Below are 26,190 nucleotides of genomic sequence, written 5' to 3'. Positions count from 1 at the left end.
AGCTCACTGCTTCCAGATTATCACTCCCCTACCTCAGTAATTCAATGCCTTCAACTCCCTTCTGTCATGTGGAATAGATGAGGACAGGCAGGAAAAGTCGGGCAAGTTTTTCAAGGTAAACAACTACTCCATGTTTGTTTCAGTAAGTGCTATTGGCAACCATGAGGAATCATTAAGAAAGACAAGCCAATAAAGCTAAACTTTATTTATCTCCCTCTTTCCACCTCCTCCTGAGATCCATGGGAAATAATTTCATTTCTTAGGTTATCATCAACATTATTCTAAATCAAGGCCTGCAGAGTACAGTATATCTGCAAAGGATTCTTGCAATTGTTTCTATTATTGCTCAAATTTTATCATCTCACTGAGCTGCCTGGAAGCAAACAATCTGACTTTCCAATCTGAACCATTTGGAAGATAAGTATCAGCAGTTACTGAATACAGTGGGACAGGTAGAGCTGAAACGCAGGAACTAAAGAGCTTATGGTATTGCAGTCTGCCTTGTAAACCGAAGCTTAACTCCCCTTCCCGGGTCCTCATAAGGCCTTTAAGAGAGAGACTGGGGGCCTATGGATTTCCATATGTGAGCAAGAAATGAACACAGAGAAGGGAAACTTGAACACCCCTCTGATGCCTTTCTTAGAGAGCCTAACTCAACAAATGAAAAACCTTTGTCTCCTCCAGTCTGCCTCGGAGAGTTGTGGCAGGAAGAGACCATGCCAAGTTTCATCTAGATAGTCCCTAAGCATTGACAGTGCAGTAATGCACACATTAAACAAGTCAGGATATGTAACGGAGTCACATGTGGCAGTGCTCCAAAATACCACCCAAAAGCACATCAGGAACTGTTAGAGCAAACCTTAAAATCATTAAAAACAAGTCCAGCTAAGACCTCTCTGGGAGACACCAGACAAATGCAAGACCATATTACTCATTCAATAAACAGCTACTGAGCAGAAAGTCCCTGTGCTAGCGACAGGTGAGAAGAAAGGTACAGCCGCCTCTGGACATTCTTGAAAGGCACACATGCTGTGCCAAGAGCCACAGGCATACGTGGACACACAATAGAGGAAAGATATAAGTACCAAACAGAGGTGCTAACCAGGGCCACAGGGTTCTAAAGAAAGAGAGGGCAAAGGGATTAGTGAAGAGCTTCATGCAGCGTCATTATCTGACTTGGATTTTGAAGAATGGCTGGGTGAGGAGGAGGTTGAACAGGGGACACGGAGGAGGAAGGTGATGAGATAAAGGGAGTAGCATAAGCCAAGACCTGGGTGAAGACATGTGGGAACACACAAGCAGGGTGGTGGAGAGCAGGGTGATGAAAGTGGTGTCTGCAGAGAAGACGTGGAGGCCGGAAGGTCACTCGAGAGCCCTCCCCTCCACCAGACGACAAGGAGAACTATGAAGGGTCAAATCAAGGGCAGTGGCAGGAACGGGAAGGCAGCAGCTCTGAGAGCCCTGCAGAGGAAGGGTCAACTGGTAGACCTGCGAGATGAGAGAGAAGTCAAAGGGAAGCTCGAAGCTGACGAAAACCGTCTCCTACAGCACAGTAGCAACACGGCAGAGAAAAAGAGTTGGTAAGATTTAGACAAGTTGGAATGGAAGCCCCTAAAACATACCCAAGCCTAACATGAATGTGGAGTCACATGCACAGAAGGAGGTGGGCAGAGAGAGGAGATCCTTGTAAAGGTGAAGATGTGGGAGTCACTAGTGGGTCACCAAGAGAGAAAGGGCCCAAACCAAAGTGAATGTCTTGATTTAAGATATGAGTACAGGAGAGAGTTAGCAAAGCAAAAAGGGATAGTATCCAGTTAGGAAGGAAACCAGAAAAGGCTAACATCCTAGCAACCCAGGGATGCAAGAATTCCAAAAGGAAGTCGGACGTAAGGCCCACTGTGTCATTCCCAGACACGCCATCTATTTGGAAGGCTGCAGGCTCCTGGAAGGCTGGTGCTGTTCCCAACTCTCATCTGTACCCTGCACAATCTCTAGAGCAAACCCCTATTATATGTTTGCTTGAAAAAAAATGAACAGTAATAGCAAACAAACAGAAATGTCAAGGAAGATAGGTGCCAAGAAGACAACTGAATTGATGGCTAACTAATTACTGGGAACTCCACAAAAAAGCAAATTCAGTGATGTGGTGTGTGATGTGGAGAGCAAGAGCCAGGAGTGAAGGAACAATCAAAGATGCAGGCAAACAAGGGCCCCACCATGAAAACAGACATGGAAACAGGCAAGAGGAGATAGGGGGTCAAAGCAGGAAGCTCATCCTGAAAAGTCAGCTGATCAGCCCTTCTGAGAACCTTCTAAGCACAAGGGACACAGAGCCAAGAGTTCCAACTGCCAGAAGTTTTCATTCTAGTGAGGAGAGAGTGAGATGCAAAGCCATAGATACAGTCTACCAAGTCAAAATACAACAGTATGGGGGTACAGTGTGGTCAGGAAGGACCTCTCTGAAAGCCAGGATTGAGTCCAGACCAGAATGAGGAGAGGATGGTTGGAGTTCTAGGGCAAACCTACTCCAGACGAAAGAACAGCAAATAACAAAGCTCTGTGATGGAGCAAGCTTGGTAGGCTCCAAGGACAGAAAAAAGATCCAGATGAATGCATGAAAATAACAAAAGAACAGGGGCCTTGGATTTCTGTAAACTAGGAAATAAAAGAGCCTGCTTTATTTATAAAAAGTTCAGCCTGCTTGTGATGTGAAAGGTGGATTAGGTGGGGTCAATTTGGAAGCAAGAATAACAGTATGGGAGGAGGTATAGCAGACCAAGAAAAAGATGATGGACACTTGGCCTCAGGCTCCACAGGTAGGGATGCTCAAGAGTAGTCCAGTTGGGGATATATCTTTCATATAAACGAAGAGACTTATGGTCAAGAGAGGGAGGAAAGAATGAAGGAATGAAAGATGATCCATGCTTCTGGCCTGAGTGTCTAGGTAGGTGGTGATGCCATTTATCATGCAGCAAAATAACTGGAAGAAATCAAATCTGTCCAAGCAAAGCCAGAGTTCTCTTCTGGCCATATCAAATTTGAGATCCCCATTGGACACCAAGTAAACAGTTGGATATATAGACCTAGAGCTCAAGGGTAGTCCACACTGGAGATATTCACTGGAGAGTCATTAGCACATAGATGGTATTTAAAACCAAAGGTTGCATGGGGTCAGAGGGAGAAGGTAGACAGAGATGGGTGGGGGGTGGAGCCAAAGACAGAAGGAGAAATAGATGGGTAAAAATACAGCAAAGTTTTGAGGCAAAAGGTGTGAGAAACCTTCAACTGGTCACTATTATCTCAGTAAAGTAATAGAATGGAGTTCAGATGCTAAAGATCATGAAAAAGCTTTAGAATAAAGACCAAAGGGAATATGATAGGAAATCATGACAAAGTAAACTAGAAAGAGGGCTGGCCTGCAGCAAAGAGGGCATGACTTTGTTGGAAATTCAGGTGGGCCGGCTTTCAGATTTTCCCGAGTAAGATGGTATAGCTTGGGCTTACAGACTATGGTTAGTGTGGATTATTCAAATATGAGAACTGGCAAATAAATATGGCCGAGGGTCTGAGGATGTTCACAAACACACTGCCAAATGGTGGCCACCAGAGTCTACCTGGGAATAGGTGCCAGGAAAAGGTGAGAATGGCCTGGTGGACTGGAAAAGAAGGAGTGTTCAAGACCAGAGGGTCACAGTAAGGATGAAAAGTGGTTTCAGCAGACACAGGGAATCTGAAGGAGTAAAGGCGAGAGGGAAATATCAGAGTCAGTAACCAAAAAGGTGACAAATTAAAGTGGTGGCAAGGCCCAGGTCTGGCCATTAAATCTTTCACTCTGTTCCATTGTCTCAGAGCTCGTTACCATAAAGGGCGCACCAGAGTCTGCTGGCCTGGGTCTACCTACAGAGACTTAAGGAAAGGGCAGGGCAACTAACAGGCTATAGGGCGAAGAAGGATGGCCCGGAGAGTTAAACCTTGCTCTTCCTTAACATTTGCATGACAGCTTCTGGCTCTGTTATCTGTAGTCATTTAGATCCAGAAATGTTGTTTTAGTCTTCATACACATGTTGCCTAAATCCTACAAAGAAAAGGGAGGAAACAGGAAGGAGAATGTACTCCATCAGAACTGATGGGCTCTTGCAGTCAATGTCACTTTCCCTAGCCTCTGCTCCCAAGACAAGCATCACCCCCTGCTCTATAGACGCGGATGGCAAGGGAGACAAACAGATGCAATGCCATCAGCAACTGGGGAACAGAACTGCAAGTCACTTCTTAAAGACTGGATCATTAACTAACTTAACTCTTTACCACTGAAACCATGACATCACTTCCAGTTCTATGGCCTCTGAGAGATCCTGGGAAGCCAGAGTCATGCCAAATCTTTAATTCTACATGATGAAATTGTAAGGTTTTATATTATATCAATTTGGCTAAACCAATACTACATTTCCCAGAGTCACCTTCTCTTTGCAAATCCAAGTTAGAGCTGGACAAAATAGAACATGTGAGATTTGGGAGATGAAAAGACGGCAGCAGCCATTACCCGCTGGTGGTTCTCGAGGTAAAGGCAACGAAAGATAACAGAGATGCCAGTAGGCATCAATTTGTCTGGGCTCTTTCTGCTATTTCTAGATGCTATTCTTATGGACTAACATAACCCCAAGATCACAGATACTTGGCTGTGAACATCTCAAAAAGAGTAAGGGACAAGTCAATTACCCTTCTTCAGACCCTTATGCCAGCCCCTTTTTGGGGTTCTACCAGGTTTCCAGATTCCTCTGCAAGCTTCACTTTGTCCACCCACTGGCTTCAGGAAGCCTGACTAGTGACTTTTCCCTGATCCTCCAAATCCCCTTTTCAGGCCTTCACTTCTCCAGCTCCTTCCAAAATTCTCTAATAAATGCCTACTTCATAATATTTACTATGGCTTTGCTTTCCTGATGGAACCAAAAACTAATACAGTAAACCAAAGTAGTGAGTAGAGAGCTATGCCCTTAAGGACTCAGTAATTGACAAAAACCATCTTACATTTATAGCACTGCTTTACGGTTTGCAAATTCTGCTCACATGATTTACTACTCAACCTTGAGAGGATTAAATAAGGAAACTGAGGTTCCGAGAAGTTATGTGACCAAATGATAATGATAATAATAAAAAAAAAAAACAAAACAAAAAAAAGTAAAAACCACCTGGAGGGAGTGGGTACTGATGAGCAACCAAAATAACTCAATAAACATGAAATGATTTAAACAATTCTCGGTCTGAGAACCACAGGCAGAAAAGGCTGAAGCAAAATCTATCCATAAGGATTATTTTAGAGCATTCTATAAAATCAACAGCTGCTAAAGGCCCAAGGACTGCCCAGTATCCCTCACTGCTCAGCCATTTTCAATCCTCTCCCTATACAAACTGGCCAACTCAGCCTGCCAAATTCTGTGTGAACACCTGGTCCTCCTCTGAGCCTCTAGCTGAAAGAGAACAGGGGATTTGCACCAGGTTTAAACTTTCATCTGGACATGAAAGGTACCTGAGATAACTGCTGGTGAAATTCTCCCCCTCCCTGCCTTGGACAGCTTTGTCTCATCCCCCTTTCCTGCTCTTCCTTTGTCTTGTCCATCCCTCATCCCCAACAACACCTGAAACCTGCCTCTGACATTTAGAGACCTTGCCAAATGCTGTGGTAGTGTGGGATCCGTGCTCAGCTTCCCTGATGAAGTTCAGTAAGGAATAGTGTCATAGCTTGGCTTGCAAGGAACTGAATAGGAAGAGACTCTGGGTTCTGGGTTCACATGTCTTTTAGAAAGACTACATCAATCTGATAGGAATGAAAATTCCTTATTGAGCAATTCTTTACTCACACCTACTGTGTACACAGCCACATCCTCACATGAAGTTGTTGAGCCAACATGCAGCGAGTGTCAGTTGGTGTCCATAAGACAGTGGTCACTTTATAGACAATCACCTACAGTGTCATGCCCAACTACTTTAGGTCATATGTGAGGCACTTCAAAATCACATGGCATTTTCTTCAGTTCCACTATTTTCCCTGTAAAGACCCTACGACTTAACCCTCCTCTCCAAGGCAAAAAAGAAAATTTTCTTCATAAATTAAAAATCAACATGCTCTTATAAATTGAAGTATGTCTTTCTCTGCACCCTTCCCTCTGCCTAAAACAAATTACCTTCCCAGCACAGAGGTATGCACCTGTAATCATGCCTGCAATCTCAGCTACTCTGAAGGCTGGGGCAGGAAGATCCCAAGTTCTAGGCCAGCCCAGCAATTCAGAGACCATGTTTCAAAATAAATAAAAAAGGGTTAGGGGTGTAGCTCAGTGGTAGAGCACTTGCCTAGCATGCTAGAAGCCCTGGGTTCAATCCCCAACAAAAAATAAACAAATTACCCTCTCCTTCTCACCAGACAAAATTACTACTGATAGTCAAGAGTTCATAAACTCAAACGAGTCCATAGCACTAAAACTGTTCCCGATCTTTCAGCCCCAGCCCCAGCCTCAGCCCCAGCCCAGACAGAGTTCAGAGAGCCTTCTCACCCACCATCACCTGATCTCGTTTGCTTGCCTGCCTCCCTTGCAGGGCTGTGGGCCTCTGGAAGAGGTAGACGGCTCCCAGATCATCACCACATTGCCAGTCCAGCTCTGGGCCAAGACATAATGACTGTGATCACTCCTATCTCAGTGAGCTTCTGGAATTTTAGTCAGAATTGACCTCTGGATCATCATCCAGGTGGGTTAACAGGAGTTACTTAATCTTATTAATTTCAGAAATAGTCCCTCATTAATAAATTTTCAAAAAAGCTCTTTGCCAAGCTCATCTGGAAAGTGAAGGGCATGTTTGGAGCAATTATGACATATAGCACAGTCAAGAGACCAGTTCTCAGCACCTCAGGAAGTGACACAATCTCAATATTCCAAATCCCAAATTTCGCCACATCAATTTTATTAACACTCCTCTTTAGGGCAAGCAAAAGCCAAACTACCTGGGTGACTCAGATCCCTTTGAAAGGGTCTCAATCCAGACATGGCACTAAAGTCTTTAAAAACACATGGACCAGTACAGACACAAACAGGTGCACAGGAACACACCTATTGTTTTACCTCTTCTGCAAAAGCACCTCTGTCTGAAATGGCCCAGAATGCTCTTTCTTTTCTCTAAATTTTCAGTTTTTTTGATCCAGCAATCCTTAAACACTTCTCTAATGCCACCTCACTTCCTGTGTCTATGCCATTCCTCCACATCTAAACTGACAGTTAAGAAGTCAAGGACCGAATATATGGTTTTATGTGCCCCCAGTTATAGAATAAGGCCTGGCACAGTGTAGAGAATAAACAGTGGTAAAGTAGGTTGACAGGGAGACAAGGCACATGCTGCAGGAGCAGCACCATTATTCCTGCCTGGGCCAGGACTCAGTAGGCTGCTTCTGCAACAGCGATGACAAGCAGGCGGTCTGCGGTCTGGACCGAGCCAACCACAAGGCACTTGGAGCAAGCACTGGGACTAAAGAGGTCTGATTCTCTGTACAGTGAATATCAGGACCAAGCCCAGGAAGGGAGCAGATGCCATTTTGGAATGAACAATCCCACAAAGGGAGGAATGAGTGGAGGGAGAGAAGAGACAATAACAACCCACAAGTCCTTCGTCTTACACACGAGCTGCCAAGGGAAAAACAAATTCCACAGGAGGGAGAATGGAGACTTTCTCATCCCTTTTTCTCTTTTTTTTCTTCTTTCTCATGGCACTGAGGATTTCATCTCTTCTTTCCTTCTTTTTCAAATGTGTGGATTCCATTTTCTCCTACTCTACTATATAAATGTCTCTTAGAAATGAAATCATGGGCAATTCTTTCTGAAATATTATGGTAGTCACAAAAATAGATAAAAAGCACACACAGAGGGTAGTAAGGACACACAGATAATTTCTGAGTTAAGGCATACAATTTCATATATGTATTATATGTCATATATTACATATGTATTTTATGTATAATATATACTATATAGCTCATGGGGTGTTTTCTTTTTCTTCTTCTTCTTTTTTGAACTTAGCCTTACGCATGCTACAAAAGTGCTCTGACACTAAGCTACCTCTTCAATACCCTTTTAAGTTTTATTTTGAGACAGGGGCTAAGTTGCTCAGTCTGGGAGATCATCCTGAACTGCTGGGACTATAGGCATGTGCCACCATGTCTGGCTTCTGTTGTTTTCTAACCATATTCAAAGATTCAGGATCAGTGAAACCAGACATAGTTCTTATAGCCATCCAGGGTGAGACAGACACTCATCCTAAGACTCTGGTCATCATAAACTGGGCTCTGAAGGCATGTGGCTCAATGAGAGCCATGACAGAGACCTGACACAGGCTGGTCTGTGCATTTCACTCCAGCATCCAAAAGTGTTTTCATCTCAGTGGTGAAGCAAGACTTCCCTTGAGATCCAAAGAACCAACCAGAAATTGAAGACAAACATAAATCAAAGAAGGGCAATGCATAGGTATATTTTATAGTAGTTTCTAAGAGCATGGGGTGAGGGAGGCTTGGGGAAAATTGCAAGTGGACTCACCAAAACTTGATTATATGTTGAGTTTTCATACTTGTTTGAGGCCCAAATACCATAAAGGAATCTACTGAGCAGAACAGAGCCTGCCTTATCATTGTGGTTTTCTTAGGACTCAGTTCAGATCCTAGCACATGCTGATTACCTTTGTGTCGGAGGTATAAATTAGCTTAGTGTTGATATGTGGGGTCCCCAGGGTCCCCTGGGCAGCATATGCCACCCGGCTGCCTCCGTGACACTCCAGAGATGGCCTAATAGAGGTAGCTTTCCCAGTTACTTATGTGCTAGGTACCACACTAAGCTTTCTGGGACTCATACTGATGTTTCAGATGAAACTTGTTTGTGGGATAAATGGTTATTAAAGTGGGACTCTGATGAATAAACCGCATGATTTCATAAACCTTGTTTCCGTAGAAAACCAACTAAAATTCCCTATCCTTCCTCTGAAACTTGTCTGTGTCTATTATCAGGTGATAGTCCTTTGAAGAAATGCTCTGATAAACTACCTAAGGGGAACATCAGTAATTGTTTTGCGAGCTGTTTTCCTTGGAAGAAACAACCAAAAATAGGATTATGGCCTGACTTATCACCTTAATTTAGCAGCCTTGCTTCCTGCAAGCCCCGGCAGACCTCACCAGCGGTGTGCATGCAGCTCTGAGCTGCTTTGTGGGCACTGACAAGGCTGCCAACACTTTTCAGGGTGACTTTGTCCACATTCTTCTTCTCCATCAGCTCCCCTCCCCAGAATCTAATATCCACATTCCCTGAGGTCTCTCTTATTTTTTCAGCTTAAGTCACCTGATTCCCAGAGGGGACACCAACATGGACACTTTTATCTACTCCTACCCCCTGAGAAACTGGTCATTTTCATAACTAAAATGCCTTTCCTGCTCCTGGCTCTCTATCATGGAGCCCACCTGCTCCATGGAGCTTTTCCATAGTAACAGTCCCTGGCCTCAGTTTCATTCCTATAGTTTGACAGCCCCATATGCACAGTGATCTTATAACTCACTCAGACTCTTAAAAAGCACCTACGATCTATTCTGTCCAGATGGAACTGTTCTGTTTCTATTTTGGACTCTATTTCCTAATTCCTTTGTAATCTCCCAGTGTCAGAAGCATGGTAAATATTCCCCAAGTGCTGCTTAAGTACTATAAGATAAGACCACAAGGAAAAGTGGGAACATATCATATTTCAGAGCAGAGTAATAGTTGGGCATAGACTTGCTCCTGCAAGGGTCACAAGCATGTTCACATCGACTGTATCCTGAGTGCCCACCACGTACCAGGCTCTGGTTGAGGCATTATGGACTTAACTTGGAATTTACTGTATAGATTTCTCAACCAAAGATGATGGACTGTAATGTCTTCTAATAAATAAGAAAACATTTGGATGTGCCAGCTTTCAGAAAATGGAAAAAGGAATAGCTGTGCCAAAAGCATTTTTTTTTTTTTTAAATTCCTCACCGCAACAAAAGCAAACTGGCAGCACCCTTGATAGACATCAAGTCAGATAATATGCTGTTCTTGGTACAGTGCAGGGGCAACACATTTATCAAGCACCACGTACCCCTTCACCTCTGGAATAGCACACGATAGCAAGCTTCTTAAAACTCAGCCCAGAATTCACTCCTAGAGAGCTCAAAAATATCTGCATGCAAGACAAATGAGATGGCATCACTGGGTTTAACAGCAGCACCAATAATAACACCTCAAAGTAGCCAGGGAGGGCTGGACAGCAGCTCTGATGCAGTGAGGACTGAGGTCAGAAACAGAGGTCCCTATCACTAAATATCTTGGTTTTCTAGAAGTTATCCTGCTAGCTGGGATGGTATTCAGCATCATTTTGAACGTTCACATTCAGACCAAGGAAAAGAAAGAGGTCCCAAATGTTAGGACTTATTTCTTAGCTAATTAAAGCTATTGATTAGAGATGTCTGGACTTCAGCTTTCCTGAAAAATACTTTAGGAAGAGTGTAAAATCCAAAGCAGTGTCAATATTTAGACACATCTGAAGATGTCTGTGTCTCTTCTCTCTGGAAAGGACAATCTGTGGAGCATAGCCATCAACCAGGCTCCTTCCTAGACTTAAAGGCTAAAGGTGGAAAAAAACACAGGTTATATTTCTGAGGACAGAACTTGATTACGCAACCCCAATTTATGCAGGGCCGACATCCTCAAATACAACTTGCACACACAAAAGATCAGTAACTGTAAAAAACTGTCATCTAGAAATGCTTTATTGGTTTTACTGATTCTGTGACTTTCCCAGAAGTTTATCTGGAAGCCCAGTTAGCTTGGTGGTGATGACACCTCATACTCTGGAGAACCACAGAGAAAGATGCCCAGTTTCTCAGCACAGGAAATGGGCTAGAATGAGGAAGCTATTGCTGACACAAGGACAGAATAGCACGCACTTCCCAGAGCCCTTGGAGGCACTGCAAGCCCGGTATGGAGAGGTGCCAGGCAGGTGAGAGACAATAGGCACAGGCTGCAGACCTGAGGAGTGCTTGGGAAGATGGGCTCAGAGCCAGGGAAGCCAGGCCCCACCAAGAGGCCCATATGGCCAACAGCAGGGGTCAGCATGGCTCACAGAATTCTGGAGAAGGAACAGGAGATCTTTAGGATGGCTAGACTAGTCCTTATTTTATAGGGGCTAAGAGTTAGTCAGCACCTTCTTCAAGGTCAGGCAAGTGCTGAGTTGAGTGGAAGAACTAGCACCAAAATCCAAGCCTCACATCTTAAACCGCAAGGAAACAGAAGTTATCACACCTTAGCTAATTGTATCAATTCCTTCCTATGTTTTCAAAGATACATTTTGACTCTGAGTGATTCAGACTAACACTTTGGACAGAAGAGTCTACTGTGAGTATGTGCCCAGACTGGAGTCAGACTGTCTGTTTTAGTCCTGACAGCTCTGCCACTTACCATGTGACCTTGACCAGGTTATTTCACTGTGCCTCAATTCCCTCACTATCAAGCAGAGGTAAAAACAGTACCTACCTCTTGGGGTTATGAAACCTACTAAATGAGTTAATACGTGGAAGTGCAGGCCAGGAGCTGTGGCACATGTCTGTAATACCAGCAGCTCACAAGGCTGAGACAGGAGGATCGTGAGTTCTAAGCCAGCCTCACTTCTAAGCCAGCCTCACCAAGAGCAAGGCGCCAAGCAACTCAGTGAGGCCCTGTCTCTAAATAAAATACAAAATAGGGCTGGGGATGTGCTCAGTGGCCGAGTACCCCTGAGTTCAATTCCTGGTACCCTGCCCCTCCCCCCCCCCCAAGAAAAAGAAAGTGCAGTGCCTGGCACAAAATAAATGCTATATAAAAGGTAAAGAGTTTTTTTTAAGGAAAGAAATGATTTTATATGGTTCCTCCCTAGCACACCTGCTCCCCGGCATACCTGCTCCCCACCCCCCAATTCATCTTAGTCATAGGTTACCACTTTTCTCTGCAACACCTGGGACTAATGCTTCTAAAAAGTCACACCTCTGTCTCCTAATTCATTTAGGCTAAACTCAGTCTGCCAGAGCTAAGCTGGCCAAAATAGCAGAAAGGCCCTAATTAAAGTGCTATTTGACTACAGGCCACCCTGCCTATGACTCTAGACTCTTACTTCCAAACACTGATTTACATGTTGGCTCTTTTGATCCCACCTCCTACCTTCCTAGACCACCCACTCCCTTGAGCCTCTGAATCTGCTTCTTGACCCTCATCATGTGCTCCAGTCTTCTAAACCTGCAGATGCACCAAGTCTTGAAGTCTCACTAAGCTCCTGGTCCCATCTGACCTCCTTGGCCAATCTTCTGTGTTATCTCATCAGCAACCTAGATTCCTTCATCCCTTATCTCTCTACTGTCTTCCATGGAAAGACATAATGTCATCCCTCCTAGGTGCTAAACTGTTGACAGATAAAGCCATGAAACCAGCTGATGGTCTCTGCCACAGACCTACACTACCCATCCTTCACTGCTAAGTGAAAGTCTGCCACATTCCCATGGAGCCCAGCCCTAGTCCACTCCCCTCTAGCTCTGCCTGTACCATGGCCTTTGCATCCACACTTACTGAGAAAGCCGAGGCCACCAAGTAATCTGTGTGCCAAGCACCATTGCAGATTAGGTTTGTATATATGGTTCCTCCCTGCACAGCTGCTCCTCAGTACATCTGGGGAGCCTTAAACTTTAGCATGCATTTGAACCCCCTGGGGGCCCTGAGAGTCCCCTAGGGACTGTGATACTGTTGGTCCCCAGATCACACTAGGAATTTACATACATTGTTTAATGTTTGTATTTGTCTAGAAATATTATTTTTAATCTTCATGACAGTCCTGTAAGAGATTTCACAGAGGTAGTAAGTGAGGTTCAAAGAGGTGAAGAAACTGTTCCAAGGTTCACACTGCTGAGAGGCACGATTCAAGCAGAGGGCTGATTCCAGAACCTAAGCCCTATTTTTTCTTTATATATTTCATTGAAGAGCTAGGATGGGGGTGGGAAGGACATAAAGAGCACAAACACTTTTTGAAAAAAAGAACAGAATTTTTTTTTTAAACACACATATAATCATTTATCTGTAATACAAATTAATAAATCTTCCTAGCTGATGTGAATGGGAAGAAGATGGATTATAAAATAGGACAGAGTCCTGATGCTAGAGACTTGACACAACAGTGGAGAACTAAAAGCAGCTATCAGGGAGTAAGTTAATTCCACTAATCCACATGGAAGATGACATCCGGGAAGGTCATGGGGTAAACTTTAAAGGTATGCCAAGAGGAAAGTGGACATACAGATGACCACTACCAAGCATGTCCAGGGACTGTGGGGCCACAGGGCTGACAGCACTGAGGGATGGGCATTCCATACCATACTGCTCCTACCAAGTTACCCCTCTACCTCTCCCTTCCCTCTTCTCAGATCCTCCAAGGCCAAAGCCCTGTCCCACCATCCCCTTTCTCTGGAGCGCACCCATGTCCAGCAGTCACCCAGCCTGTCCTTCCACTACAGTCTCCCACTCCACCTGGGTGTCCTTTCCTCATGCTGGAGTCTCTTGGACCCTGTCAAGTCAGTCTGCTCCTGCCATGCTCCAAGCTACCACCCTCGCCATAGTCTTCTACTTGCAGCACTTGAGAAGTGGGCAACAGTCTGACTCAGAGTTCCATCCCCACCTCACTTATTCCTCAACTTGTGTGATTTCCTTCCTCCTCTACAGTTTGGTCAAACTTTAGTGCCCAAATTCTAGTGGTCTTCTTTGTCTTTATCCTTCAGTTTTTCAGCAGCATTTAGCCAGTCTCTCTTTAGGAAGTCCACTCCCTCCCATCTGTCTGGCCTCCTGCAGGGTGCTCTCCTAACTCTCTTCCAACCCCAGTGACTACTCCTTGTAGAACTTTCCCACCCAGTTCCTGTCCCCTAATGACAGGCATTCCCAAGACTCTACCCTGAACCCTGGTTTCAATCATCCTCTTTCTGGAGATGGCCCCCAGCACACATCTAGCATCTTATCCCACCCTTCAGATCTGAGTCTGCTCTGCTCTGCTGTGTTCACTGAAGAATTCCCTGCACTTAGAACAATGCTTGGCCCATAATAGTAGGCACTGGCCCAGCATCTGCTGAATGGATACCATGCCACCAAGCTTCTCAGCTTCCACCTTCAAACAGTTCATCCCAAGGTAGGGGTGAAAGGCTCTGGTTCTCCAAGTGAAAGAGATAACTGCCAACCTTTGGCAATCACAGCACATGCAGGAAGTGATAATACCTGTACAGCTGCCAGGTAACTGGCTTTCAGATTTAGAGGCTGCCTCTGACTCTTGGGCTCTGGGGGCTGAGGGTAGAGTATAATGCTATACCTGCAACCTCCGTGAAACCTATGCAGCATCCTTTACCATGGCCAACAAGCAGGGGAGTGCTGACTGAGGCCAGCTCTAAATAAGAACAAGGAAGAGCCATTCCTAGAACGTCCTTGGCTTAGTGTCACTTTTAAGGTCTGAGAAGAAACCCATCTGTCTGAAAACTGCCTCTATTTCATTAGGATTCAAAGGTAACACACATTCTGAAATGGGCCCTGAACTCTTAAGCACAATTCTGCTTCTCACTGTTTGAAACCAAATTCGTCCAGGACAGAACAGCAGTAGCTACACTATCCCTTTCTACTCCCCTGAAATATTTCAAGTGATGAAAATGCTCTTGTAAACTAATTGCTTAAAAAGGTGTGAAACCAGATGCAGTTAAAGCCCAGAATGACATACTTAAACTTGAATCATGCCATTTAGTAACTCTACAATCTATCACAAACACTTGGATAAATCAGCATTCGAAGAACAAATACATACACTGTGCCATTATCTCCCATCTATTGGAAATCACACTGCCGGTAGGTGACAGCATTAACCACTGGGTCTAATTTTGTTGCTTCCCAAAGACTACAGTTGGTATGGAGAGAAATATTCCAAAATCTAAAAAACCACTGACTGTGCCAACTGCAGCACTTTGCCTTTTCCAGAAGATAAATTATGAAGATATTTTTGCCAGTGCAAGTTATTTTCCCAAAGCAGAGTCAAATGGCCTTGCAACCTTGCCTTAAGAAACCAATGCAATTAAACTGAATAGCTATGAACTGCCCCTGACAGCTTCCCCCCAACTTCATTTGATAAAGTGAGACACAGACACACACCGACAGACAAGCCCACACCTTATTTAACTGCCAGACACAGCGCCAATATGAAAATGTACATTCAATCTACGGGGGGAAATCAGCCCAGCAGCTCATCACTAAAACAAAATAGCCATATAAACGCCGACTAGCCCAACTGCCTTGTAAGGAATGATCACTGACAACCAGAGACCCTATTCAGCAGGCTAAAAAGAATAATTATAGCCAGGGCAGGCATTAATCAGCTTGGCAGATACAGGAATTCTGTTAACAAGGCTAAAATGAGTGCCAAGGAATCTCTGAAGGCCACAGCACTTCAAAGACTGAGAAAGCTGTATGCATTCACTCGGATCTCCTGCTAGTCCTTTTCCTCCTTCCATGCTTCCTTCCCTCAGGGCAGGGGTAGTGACCTGCAGAGGTTGCAGGTTGTGGCATCCGAGAGGTGCATGCTGGCCCTGCCACTTCCTTCAGGAACTGTGCTTGGGCCACACTCACCCCAGATCTTATTTTTAGTTACATTCTTGCTTGAAAACCACTATCATCCTTTTTTGCTGAAATTAATCTGTAGCAGTACACAGCACAGGTTATGTGAACATCAGTCAGCTTCTCCTTAAGAGATAGAATAGAGTCCTGAGATCAAATTCTGGCTCTGCCATACAGTTTTATACAATTGGCCAAGTTATTTAATTGGTTTCATCATCTATAATAGGGAGAAAGTAATGGTTACCTTTCACAAAATGTTGCCATGAAAAAATAAATGACAGAATGTACGTATAAGCCAGACATTTGACATGCAATTTATAACTTATCTATTATTATTTGGGTCCTTCTAGGTTCAGTCCTAAACAGAAGCTATGTGAGAAGAAAAGGGCTGGGGATATGGCTCAATAGTAGAGTGCTTGCATAGCATGTACAAGGGCCTGGGTTTAATCCTCAGCACTGAAAAAAAAAAACAGTGTACAGACATAAGATACACATGTTGTAAAGGAGTTCTATGGCTAGGCAGGTGGGTGAGTGCATTTTTCATTTTACATCCCTTATAACTGACACAGAGAGCTAGCTATCTCCCCAAGTTCGTTCTTCCTTTCTCCCACAGTAGCTGGCACATGGCTGCCAGGTTTCTCTGCATCTCCCAGCTTCCCTTGCAGCTAGTGTGAGATGGAACTAAATTCCTTCCCACAGAGTATATGCAGAAATGATAGTGTCTCTTCCAAGCTTGGCCCAGGAGGTATCCACATATTCTACTACATGTTGTTTCCTTTGTGGGACTAGAGTAGCGATGAAATCATGGACTGAAGATAGCAAAACTGCCACCAGCCTGGGAGCCAGAACAACTGTGTAGAACAGGGTCCCACCTAAGCCTTCCCCCTGAAGCATCCCGAGGACACTGTTAGAGAAGACACTTCACTGTTTGAGCCTCTATTCTTTGTGTCTATTTGTTAGAGTGGTTTAGCCTCCCTAATTAATATAATACCCTTTTGTAGTGTTTGAATTTTAAAATATAGATGTAATGCTTTGTCATTTAAAAACTATTTCAATGGATTTGCTGGAAACAAAAAGAAAATTTAAATAGACATGAAGAGAATGTGTTAATCCCTCTCCACAATCGCCAGCCCTTCCACCCTCCGATTCACACTGTACACTACTTGAGGATTTATCCTCCTCAAACACCATCCCCCTGTCGTGTTAATCTCGTCCTGCAAACTTTTAATGGCTACTCATATCCACAGATAAAAAGACATATCTATTCATATATATTCAGTTGGTCAACATTTATCAAGAACCCACTATGTGTTATATGTCCTATTATTAATAGGATAGAATAGTTAGCAAGACCACATGGGCCCTGCCCCCGGGGGATATAATTAGGGTAGGGATTTAGACAAGGGGACAGACAGTTACACCCAGTGAAATAAATAGGTGCCATGATAAGGGAAGCACAAGTTGCCTGGCAGCACCCAGAAGCCAACAAATCCACCCCTCACAACCCAGACTTCTCAGCACAGCAAGCAAAGCCTCCAGCATCTACCCCAAACCCACATTTCAGTTTACTCCCCCTTTATTTCCTCCTCCTCCAGAACCTCATTACATGGAACTCATGTGCCATTTCTGAGTGAATCATGCACTTTCACTCATCCACACTTTAGGCTTTTCCCCAGAGCCCAGAACGCTCTTCTATCCTTTCTTTCAAAATTCTAATTATCCTCAAGGCTCAGCTCAAATGTCACCTCTTCAGCAAAAGCAACCCCAACCCCCAAGTCAAAATTAATCATCCTCTTCCTTGCTTCCTACCAGCACTTGGTTTCTACTGGGGAATCTCATTCTGTCTGGTAGTTAGTTGTTTTATCATCTGTCCACTCGACCCCACCAACCACTCAGTGAGAAGCTGTCTTGGTTATTTGTCTGGAACACCCAGTACTGAACTCACTGTTATGGACAAAGGGAGCACTCAAGAGATGCCAAGCTGGATGGATGGACAAGACAAGTCAGACACAGTCAAGAGAAGTGAACAGCTGCCACAGGAAGCTGAGTGGTGCTGGTGAGATTCTGGTAAGGTAGGCTTAGCTGGGAAAGCTTCATGGAGGAAGTGAGTTTTAGAAAAAAAAGGAAATACACAAGCAAGATATCTATATATCCTATGTAAAGAAGAGCAAATGAGTCACTTGGAATGACATGTCTGAACCAGAAATAAGACTGGAGGGGAGAGAACACAAGGGTGAGCACCTCCCTAGAGGAAAATCATAAGAAAACGAAGAGAAAAAGTGGATCAAAAATGATCCTTTAGGAAAACGATGAGCTTAGAAGGGAGGTTGGAGGAAAAAATAAAGATGTCAGAAGTTACCTATGTGGGAACCTCCAGGACCTGGGCTAAAACAGTAGCTGTAGAAACCAGAAGGATGAGAAGCAACTTGAGCCTGTGCTTCAGGAAAAGCCAAATAATGAGAGACTGTGTGAAGGTGAAGGTCACAGAGAGCAGTGACACAAGATTCTATGAAGGCTGCAACACTGGAGGAAAGATGATTGTGCTTATCAATGTATTAAGTTTGAGGAATCAGTAGAGGGCTAGAAAGGTGTAAAAACAGGGAGGCCTTTCCAGAGGTCAAGCTGAAACCAAAGCACAGGAGATACTGAGAGTCAGAGCTGACAGGTGGAACAGCAACACTTCAGAGAACCATTGGTGAAAAGACATTGGCTGTAGTTAACATGAGACACCTAGGCAGGGCAGGATACACTGGTGTACAGTCAAGATTTCCCCAAGCTGTGCTTTCCCACTTACATTTCATTTTTACCAGTCTCTTTCTGCCCCCCGCTCCCTTTTTCCCCCAGACTCTAGTTACTCAAAGGCATTCTTTTCAAACTTTCTACCTCACCGCACCCTTCTGACTGATGTACAGGCTCTGAACTGCCCGACTCTAGAGAGAGTCATTCACATAGACTACGATGAACAGCAGCTCCTAGAGTTGTGCAGTGCATCGTACGTGCAACCATGGGTCACGGCCCTGCTTGACAACAGACACATAAGTCAATTAAACTGTGTGAACTACGGCCAGCAATGTGCAGCAAATACAGAATTTACAAGGGACTCAGAGTGTAAGGGAAAGATTAAAAGCACTAGGATGGTAAACCATAGGGGAGATGCTACAAAACTAAGAGGAAGATCCAGAAGCTTTCTGCACGTGGGCTGCATCTGAAGCAATGTAGTTGGATGAGCTCTCTAAGGGAATGAGTTTCAGACATCACCTCCCAGTGGAGGAAGAACACAGTAAGGCAGCTAGAAAGGCTGGCTTGCTGGCTGCAGGAATCAGGGGGCTGAGACAGTGTGGCCCTGGGGCAGGCAGAAGGGAAGTGGTGTGGAAGGCCATCACTGGGACCCTTTGGCATAAAATACACAGTAGTTATTTACCCTGCGGTGCAGCTGGAGCCTGGCTGGGACAGACACCAAAGCACCACGTGCTCTGCCAAGATTCAGATCTGACTTCTCTAGGGGATTGGAAGAGAACCTGTGACCAGGTCTCAGGATTCAGCTTGTCATGGTTGACACTTATTACAGGGAGCCCAAAATATCAAAGCATTTAAGAATCAGTCCTCCAGTACCATGGTGGGCATTTAACAAACATATTTCCTTAGCTGATTAAGATCATCGTGTGTATCTATGTGGAGATGGTGACTGTGTATGGAGTGAATGGAAAATGGAGAGAAAAAAAAAAAAATCCATGAATGATTCCTTGAGTGGGGGGAGGGCGCTGGTCCATCAAGAGAACCCCAGGTTTCCAGAGGGTGAAAGGCAAGGGACAGTAAGGGGGGGGAAAGTAACAGGTAGAAAAAGTTGGAAATGCTTGGCACTTGGGTCTTTGTGTATAAATGTGAGATTAGGCTGCTTGAAGAAAAGCTAAAAGACAAGACTGAGGCAGGAGATCTAGCCAAGACAAAAATGACGGAAGGGACGGTACACCGATTGTCATTGTAACGCTCTGGGCCATCCCGTGACCTTCGTGGAAGGAAGTTGCTGGATTCTCTCGCTTCCCTGGAAAGGCGACCCAGCGAGGGCACGCGTGTGCGAAGAGCGATCGGCCGGTGGCTGCTATGGCGGGGCGTATCAAAGGCTCATATTTCCGCTCTCAAGCTAAGGCCGGGACCGCAGGCACCTTCCGGGGCCGGGAGTTCAAGGTGAGACGGGCTCCCGGCGGCCAACAGGTAGAGAGGGCAGGGGGAAAGCGGGCCACCGGCCACTCCCCCGGCACATGCGGGGGGCGAGGCTCGGCCTGGCGGAGAGGCTACTTGCACCCCGCGCGGGGCCGGGCCGCTTTGCACCGGGCTCGGGGCGGCCCGGCAGCCGCTCCCCGCCCGGCCGGGCCGCCCGTACACCAGGGCCGGGTCTCCAGGGAACCACCAGGGCACCCTCTGCGCCCCAGGCCGCGCGCTGCAGCCGCGCCCCGCCGAGCCCCACAGGGCTCCGCCGGTGCCCCGCGTCCCGCCGAGCCCCACGCGCACTTACCCAGCGACAGGAGCGCCAGCAGCAGCGGCCTCGGCGCCAGGCGCCCCATGCTCGCAGGGCGGGAGAGACTCTCCCCCTCCTCCTCCTTCCCCGCCGCCTCTCCTCCTCCTCCTCCTCCAGCTCCGGCTGCTCCAGAGTCAGCGCTCCTCCGCTGGGCCGCGCGCCTGCTCCGCTCTCCTCGCGAGCCGAGAAATCCCAGCGCTGGGGCGTACGTGCGCCCCGGGCTCCGCTCGCTCCCTCCCGCCTCCTTCCTTCCCTCCCTCCGCCAGACGGCCGGCCCCGGGAGCTGGCCCCGCCGATCCCAGTGTGCAGCCCCGACCGCTTCCCGAAAGCAAAAGGGAAGGACCGCAGCGCCCGCCCGCGCCTCCCATCCGGCCCTTTGCCAGCAACAAACACAAACTTTCCCAAGCCCCTCCCCGCTCCAGGTAACGGAGGAGGCGCCGGGGCCACCCGCTTAAAGGGGAGGCGATGGCGGAGCCCACCCAGCCCTCCCCTCGGGCCCCCTCCTCATGAGAAACTTTCCTCCGACCTTTTAAAGTTGGACTGGGAAGACTCATCTGGAAATTCCATCGGTTTAGCCCTATCCCGGGACGCCCCGAGTTCCTCCACTGAGGAGTCACCCACGCGTGCCTGCTATTCCCTCAGCCAACGACGCTTACGTTACCCTCCTCGGGAGCTAAGCACCCCACCAGCCTACTGCGTGGCCCTTAGATAACATTATTCACATAAGACTGAAAGAGTTGTAAGGACTTTAAGGGCCATGGAATCCAAACTCTGTGGAATAGAGACTTGCAGTGTTTGACTTATCCAATGACTCAAGCAAAGGGGCAAGATCAGAACCGAACTTTGACAACTATCCTGTTGCTTGCCTTCCTCCTGACCCCTCCCTCCTCTCCTGGGTACCCACGGCATTGACCAGAACAACTTTCCACAAAGACACCCGCTTACAGAAAAAAAAAAGAAAAAAAAAAAAAAAAAAAAGCATATTAATAGCTAGAGTACTCATATGGAATGTACTCGTAAGACTTAATATTCATTGCTTTAAGTGGACACAACTGGTTATCAATAAAGACTCTTTTTCCCCCTCACAATAGAGTTCCTGTGCTTCTGATTTGAATACAAAAGGCTCTACTTTTCCTACTGGGAATATTTTTCGTGTTCCTGTTTGAAACTTCACAAGGATGATTCAGACATACAAGGAGCTGCACTGGTAACCCACTGCCCCCTCACCACAGCCTTTCATTAATATATGCAAAACAAATCACAGATGTTCTTGGAGAAACTGCCCAAGCTGGGGAAGAACACTGCTTTTATTCTGATACATTATTATTTCCACCAACAAGCGTTTCTTATTTCCATTAACCAATGTGTGATTAGCCAGGTATGATCCCTTCAAAAGAGACTGACAAATTCATTCCTGGTGATGCAATAATGTGAATGTATTTAATGCCCCTGAACAGTCCATTTAAACATGATTAAAATGGTTATTTTGGTGATATGTCTATTTTACCACTGTAAAAATTTTTTTTACTTTCTTCCTACAACTGATTCTTTCCCATATTGTTTGCCCACCCTCTTACTCTTCTCCCTCCCATCTCAATCCTTCCCTGGTATTTCTAGGGGCAGTTTATTATTATTATTTCATTCAATCAACCTTGAAAACAAGCCTAATGTCTAAGCCTTGGAAGATGTTGGAACTACAGAGAAGTGTAAGGCCTGGCTCCTCCAGAAGCTCAGATTTCTGCTCATCAATCTTTTCCCTTCTTTACCACCCAGAATACTTAACGTCTGGACTGCACATTTTAGCACTTGATCACGTTCAGTTTAGCACAACATGTGTACTGCTCCCATCTCTGTCTAATAATACAAGAACCTAAAAGGCTGGCACATTCTCATCTTGTGTCCCCCACATTACTGCAGAATCGATTTTTGCTCAAAAATGAAAATAAATAAGTTCCTCTTGTTTAACAAACAAATGCAAGTCTGGAGTGTGCCTAGCACATGGCAAGTCCTCAATATGTATTGATAGAGTGAATGAATGCCAACTAGATCCTGAAACTACAGGAATGAGTCAGACAGTTCCTGTCCTAGCAGTGCTTATGGTTCATGCATGATGGACTGTAGGTGCGGCAGTGTGTACAAGGTTCAGTCATGACACAATCAGGGAGTGGCCTGTCCTGGGGAAGATTTGCAGGAAAAAAAATTCACAGATGGGGTGACTGTGCAGTGAGTCTTGAAGTATCAGTAGGTATTCAGTTGTGAGGTCCTTGAGGGGATGAACCTACAATAGATGTTGTATTCTTAATGCGGTAGGGATTCTTCTCTCCTCCCATTCTACCCCAGGTGTTAGGAAATTACAATCACGAAAATAACCATAGTGAACAGTTGAAATGTGAAGAATAAATTAGACTGTCCAGGTAAGGAAAGTAGAATGGGGACTAAATAGACAGCCCGTAGGTGACAGGCAGTCAACTGTGTCACGAGAATCAACCAAAGAGCCATTTTGGTAGCAGAAAATGAGCACAAATTAATAACTCCAGACATTTGGTCACAACCACCACACTGTTTGCATGGCCCTGACGGCACGCAGATAAAGTGTTACCAACTAAAGAAGTGCAGCACCTACAGCAGACAAGCACAAACTGTTAATTCATGACTCTGGAATCTGATGATGCTGTTACTATGGCAGACATTTATTTGCCTTAGTGAGTAATCTTCTGTACAGGTAAATCTTTTGCCCCAACCAATTGTTCTCATTTTGATTAGTGCATAGACTTGCCAGGGGTAGGAAGGCTCATACCCACTAATTCTAACTAACCCATCCCCACCACCAATGAGGATGAATCCTAACTTGGGTGTCCTTTGTCCCATTACACTGACCCTTGGGACACTGGCCACAACCAGCCAGTATTCTCGCTTGATTACTCCTATCTGTCTGCAGGTATTGCCCCTGAAAACCTCACAAGAATCCTCAAACTCTCTCCCCTCAAACAGGTTTCCCTGTTGAGATCAGGCAAAAGCACTATATTATTTAACTTTGAAAATGAAATGTTAAAAATTCCCAAGGAAGGAATTTCCCGATTGTTCGAAGATTCACCCAGTCTTGGTACGTTAACCCTACTGCTGCCACCAACCCACACTCAGTCTCCTAATGATCTGACCCCTACTTCAGCAGGGTCTCAGGGGAAGGAGTGTGTTCCATGGCTCCTTTTCATTCTATCCATTATTTTCATTCAAAATAGTTCTTGTTCTGTGTCCAGGTGTGTATTTCCCCAATTGAAGTTAAACAGGGACTACTAATTAAAAGAAATATAAGATTTAATTATAGAATTAGAGAACGGAAATAAGAATTTAAAAGGGAGGGGCGGGAATAGGAAGCCTTCATTTCCTGATGATGAGTATCATTTGATTTTGGATTTTGGCAAACCGTGTAGAAAGTGTGGAATGTCATCTGAGACAACCTTCAAAACAGCCAGAGAATAGGGTAAGCACAGTTCTCCCGGGCTGGTCTTGCTCTGTGTCCCCTCCCAACTATCCATCCTTGCCATCCTTTCTTCAGTTCTAAAAGACTGAAGTGGGAGAGATAGAGAAACTGTTCTTAGATGTCTTAGAACTGTCCCTGATTCCACCTCCGCCAAGCCAAAAATGTCTCCCAAGCACCACCCCCAGAGCAAACATTTGCCCACATAGTGTTAGTCCCGCTGGGACACTGGGGTGGAAGAATGAGGAGAAAATGAGGAAATGGAATGAGAGGATCCTTTTGCAACAGAAGTGTGTTGTTAAGAGTACATGTGGTCCTGGCCCTGGCCCTGGCCCTGGCAGATCTTCTCATCTCATTTAATGTGTCAAAAGACCTGGGATGCTGCTAAGGATGGAAGAATAATGGTACGGGAAGAGCAAAGGAAATTGAAAGGAAGTTAGGTAGATAAAAGAGGTGCATGCCATATTGTGGAATATTCTGCACATATGCTATCATCAGGATTGAAGTCGCTCCTAGAATGAACAGAGGTAGTAGAATCAATGGTGAAAAGAAAGTACTGCCACATCTAGGAAGTTAGAAATAACTGTAGGGAACTGCCCAATGTTGGAACAGATTCTTTACCCAAGGCCATGGCTGCCAAGTATGGTGGTGCCCTACTGTGTCCAGTCTAGCCTGCCTTGTGCCCTGAGCCCCCCACTGGTGTGCCAGGGAGGGGACTTTTTCTCCTTTTGGGAAAGTCTTGGCCCTAGCCTTCACACAGAAGAGTGGGGTGCGGGGGGAGTGTAGGCCTGTCCTCTTCTCTTCCCTTTACCTCTCACCCCATCCCTTCTCATCACATTTGAACCATACTTCTCAGTTCACCTGGAACTATAAGTTCTAAGCCCTGCATTTAAAAAATGATATCTATTAACTAAAAAGCACTGTGAGTAGGGTTGCTGGCTAAAATACAGGATGCCTAGTAAAATTTAAATTTCAGATAAACAAGGAGTACTTTCTTAGTATGTGTCCCAAATATTCCATGGAGTATACTTATACTGAAAAAGGTATTCCTTGCTTGTCTGAAACTCAAATTCAACTGAGCATACTATATTTTTATTTGCTAAACCTAGCAACCCTTATCCGGAGAAGACTGGCCTTATATGGAAATAGTTTTTTTTCTGGAAGACTCTGGAGAAGACAATATGGAACTCTGAGTAAGCTATCTTCAGATTGTTTGGAAGTTTGCATTTGAAAGAAGGAACAAACTTTGCTAAGGGATATTCTGTTGAGTCACTGGGTAAAAAATTGCCACAAGAGAGAATTTGGCCTAGTTTGTAATAAGCAGAGCTAGCTCAATCCTGAAGGGAGCTGTATTATATGGTGGTATCTTCTTTTCCCTAAAACCCATTCAGTCACAGGTTAAATACCTACTGATAAGGGGAGCATTTAGGGGTAACTGCATTAAGTGAGACCACAGACAAGTTAACCTGGGGGGTGTCCTTTCCAACCTCAAGACTGTGCCCTTCATCCAGCTACAACCAACTGATTTTGTCCTCACATTGTCTTTGTCCTTGTTACATGTCCTTTTCCCCTTAGGGCTGGGTTGGAAGTTGGCTCTGCAGCATTAGAGGACAGAGACGCTCATGTGTAGATGTCCCTGTTTCATTGTGGAAGACTAGGCTTACTACGCTGTAAACCTATCTCCTCTCTACTGGAGAGAACTCACAGATCAACTACTATTCTAAAACCAAACCATCATTTTCAGTAGCATCTTCCCATTTTTATCCACTTTGTAGCCCATAACCCTTCTTCAAGTCACTTAGCTTCAGCTTATATATCATTTCAGTACTGGGGACTGAAATGCCAGGCAAGCTTTCTTCCACCGAACCACATCCCCAGTCTCCTTAAGTTGCTCTGGGTGTCAGTTGCTGAGGTTGGCCTTGAACTTGTGATCCACCTGCCTAACTTCCAAAGTAGCTGGGATTACTGGTGTATGCCATCCTGCCTGGTCACAGGTCATATTTTGCAACTTTATCCTTTTTTCCTTTATGTAGCACTGAGGCTCAAACTCAGGTCCTCACAAGTGCCAGGTAAGTGCTCTATGACTGAGCCACACCTCCAGTCCCCCCCCCCCCAACTTTATCTTAAAGTGTGAACAAGGAGTGCCATTTTTCACCATCACCTACTTCATGGATACTTGACTGAACAGGTTTTCATCCCCAGCAGAAGCATCAGAGTTTTACCAGCCCTCATATTTTTGCCAGCCTAAAATTATTGGATCTCTGCTTTATGACACAGAGCTTCCAAGGTCTTGATCATCCACTGACCTCTGCATTAGAGTGCAAGGTTACTTTCTGAGGAGACTCTTGGATGCCCTCTCCCCGGAAACACGGGAGTTTCACTTCTGATCTAAGGCAGGCTGTCCTGGGGTGGCCCCCACATCTTCACTAGAGGACATCAGGTTTGCCCCAGTTGGCTGATGGATGGGCAGAGCAGGTGATTTTGTGCTCAACCAACCACGAGAA

At 45.3% G+C, this 26,190-nt stretch overlaps 2 protein-coding genes across 2 annotated transcripts in view; one reads left to right on the top strand and one right to left on the bottom strand.

The window, feature by feature from the left end:
- Window positions 1–20,463, bottom strand: part of PTGFRN (prostaglandin F2 receptor inhibitor) — a 68,333-nt gene extending 47,870 nt beyond the window's left edge. The window contains exon 1 of the mRNA XM_079117179.1: window positions 20,206–20,463. Coding sequence (XP_078973305.1) covers window positions 20,206–20,254 — 49 coding nt within the window. The 5' untranslated portion in view covers window positions 20,255–20,463. The remainder of the gene's footprint in view (window positions 1–20,205) is intronic.
- Window positions 18,408–21,269, top strand: LOC306647793 (uncharacterized protein). The gene is made up of 3 exons (XM_079117321.1): window positions 18,408–19,877; window positions 20,475–20,630; window positions 20,744–21,269. The coding sequence occupies exons 1-3, from the start codon at window positions 19,794–19,796 to the stop codon at window positions 20,918–20,920; spliced, it is 417 nt and encodes a 138-aa protein (XP_078973447.1). The 5' UTR covers window positions 18,408–19,793; the 3' UTR covers window positions 20,921–21,269.
- The last annotated feature ends 4,921 nt before the right edge of the window (window positions 21,270–26,190 follow it).

The sequence above is a fragment of the Sciurus vulgaris genome, assembly GCF_902686455.1.
Source record: "Sciurus vulgaris genome assembly, chromosome: 1".
Lineage (NCBI taxonomy): Eukaryota > Metazoa > Chordata > Mammalia > Rodentia > Sciuridae > Sciurus > Sciurus vulgaris.
The sequence above is the reverse complement of the archived record's forward strand: the minus strand, read 5'-3'. Positions and strand labels throughout refer to the sequence as shown.

What these genes read in the sequence shown, in the direction of transcription:
- LOC306647793 (XM_079117321.1), top strand. Translation starts at nt 19,794, where the DNA reads ATGGCGGGGCGTATCAAAGGCTCATATTTCCGCTCTCAAGCTAAGGCC. An exon ending in TCCGGGGCCGGGAGTTCAAG is followed by an intron (nt 19,878 to 20,474) that starts GTGAGACGGGCT and finishes TCCCTCCGCCAG; the next exon opens with ACGGCCGGCCCCGGGAGCTG. An exon ending in CAAGCCCCTCCCCGCTCCAG is followed by an intron (nt 20,631 to 20,743) that starts GTAACGGAGGAG and finishes GACCTTTTAAAG; the next exon opens with TTGGACTGGGAAGACTCATC.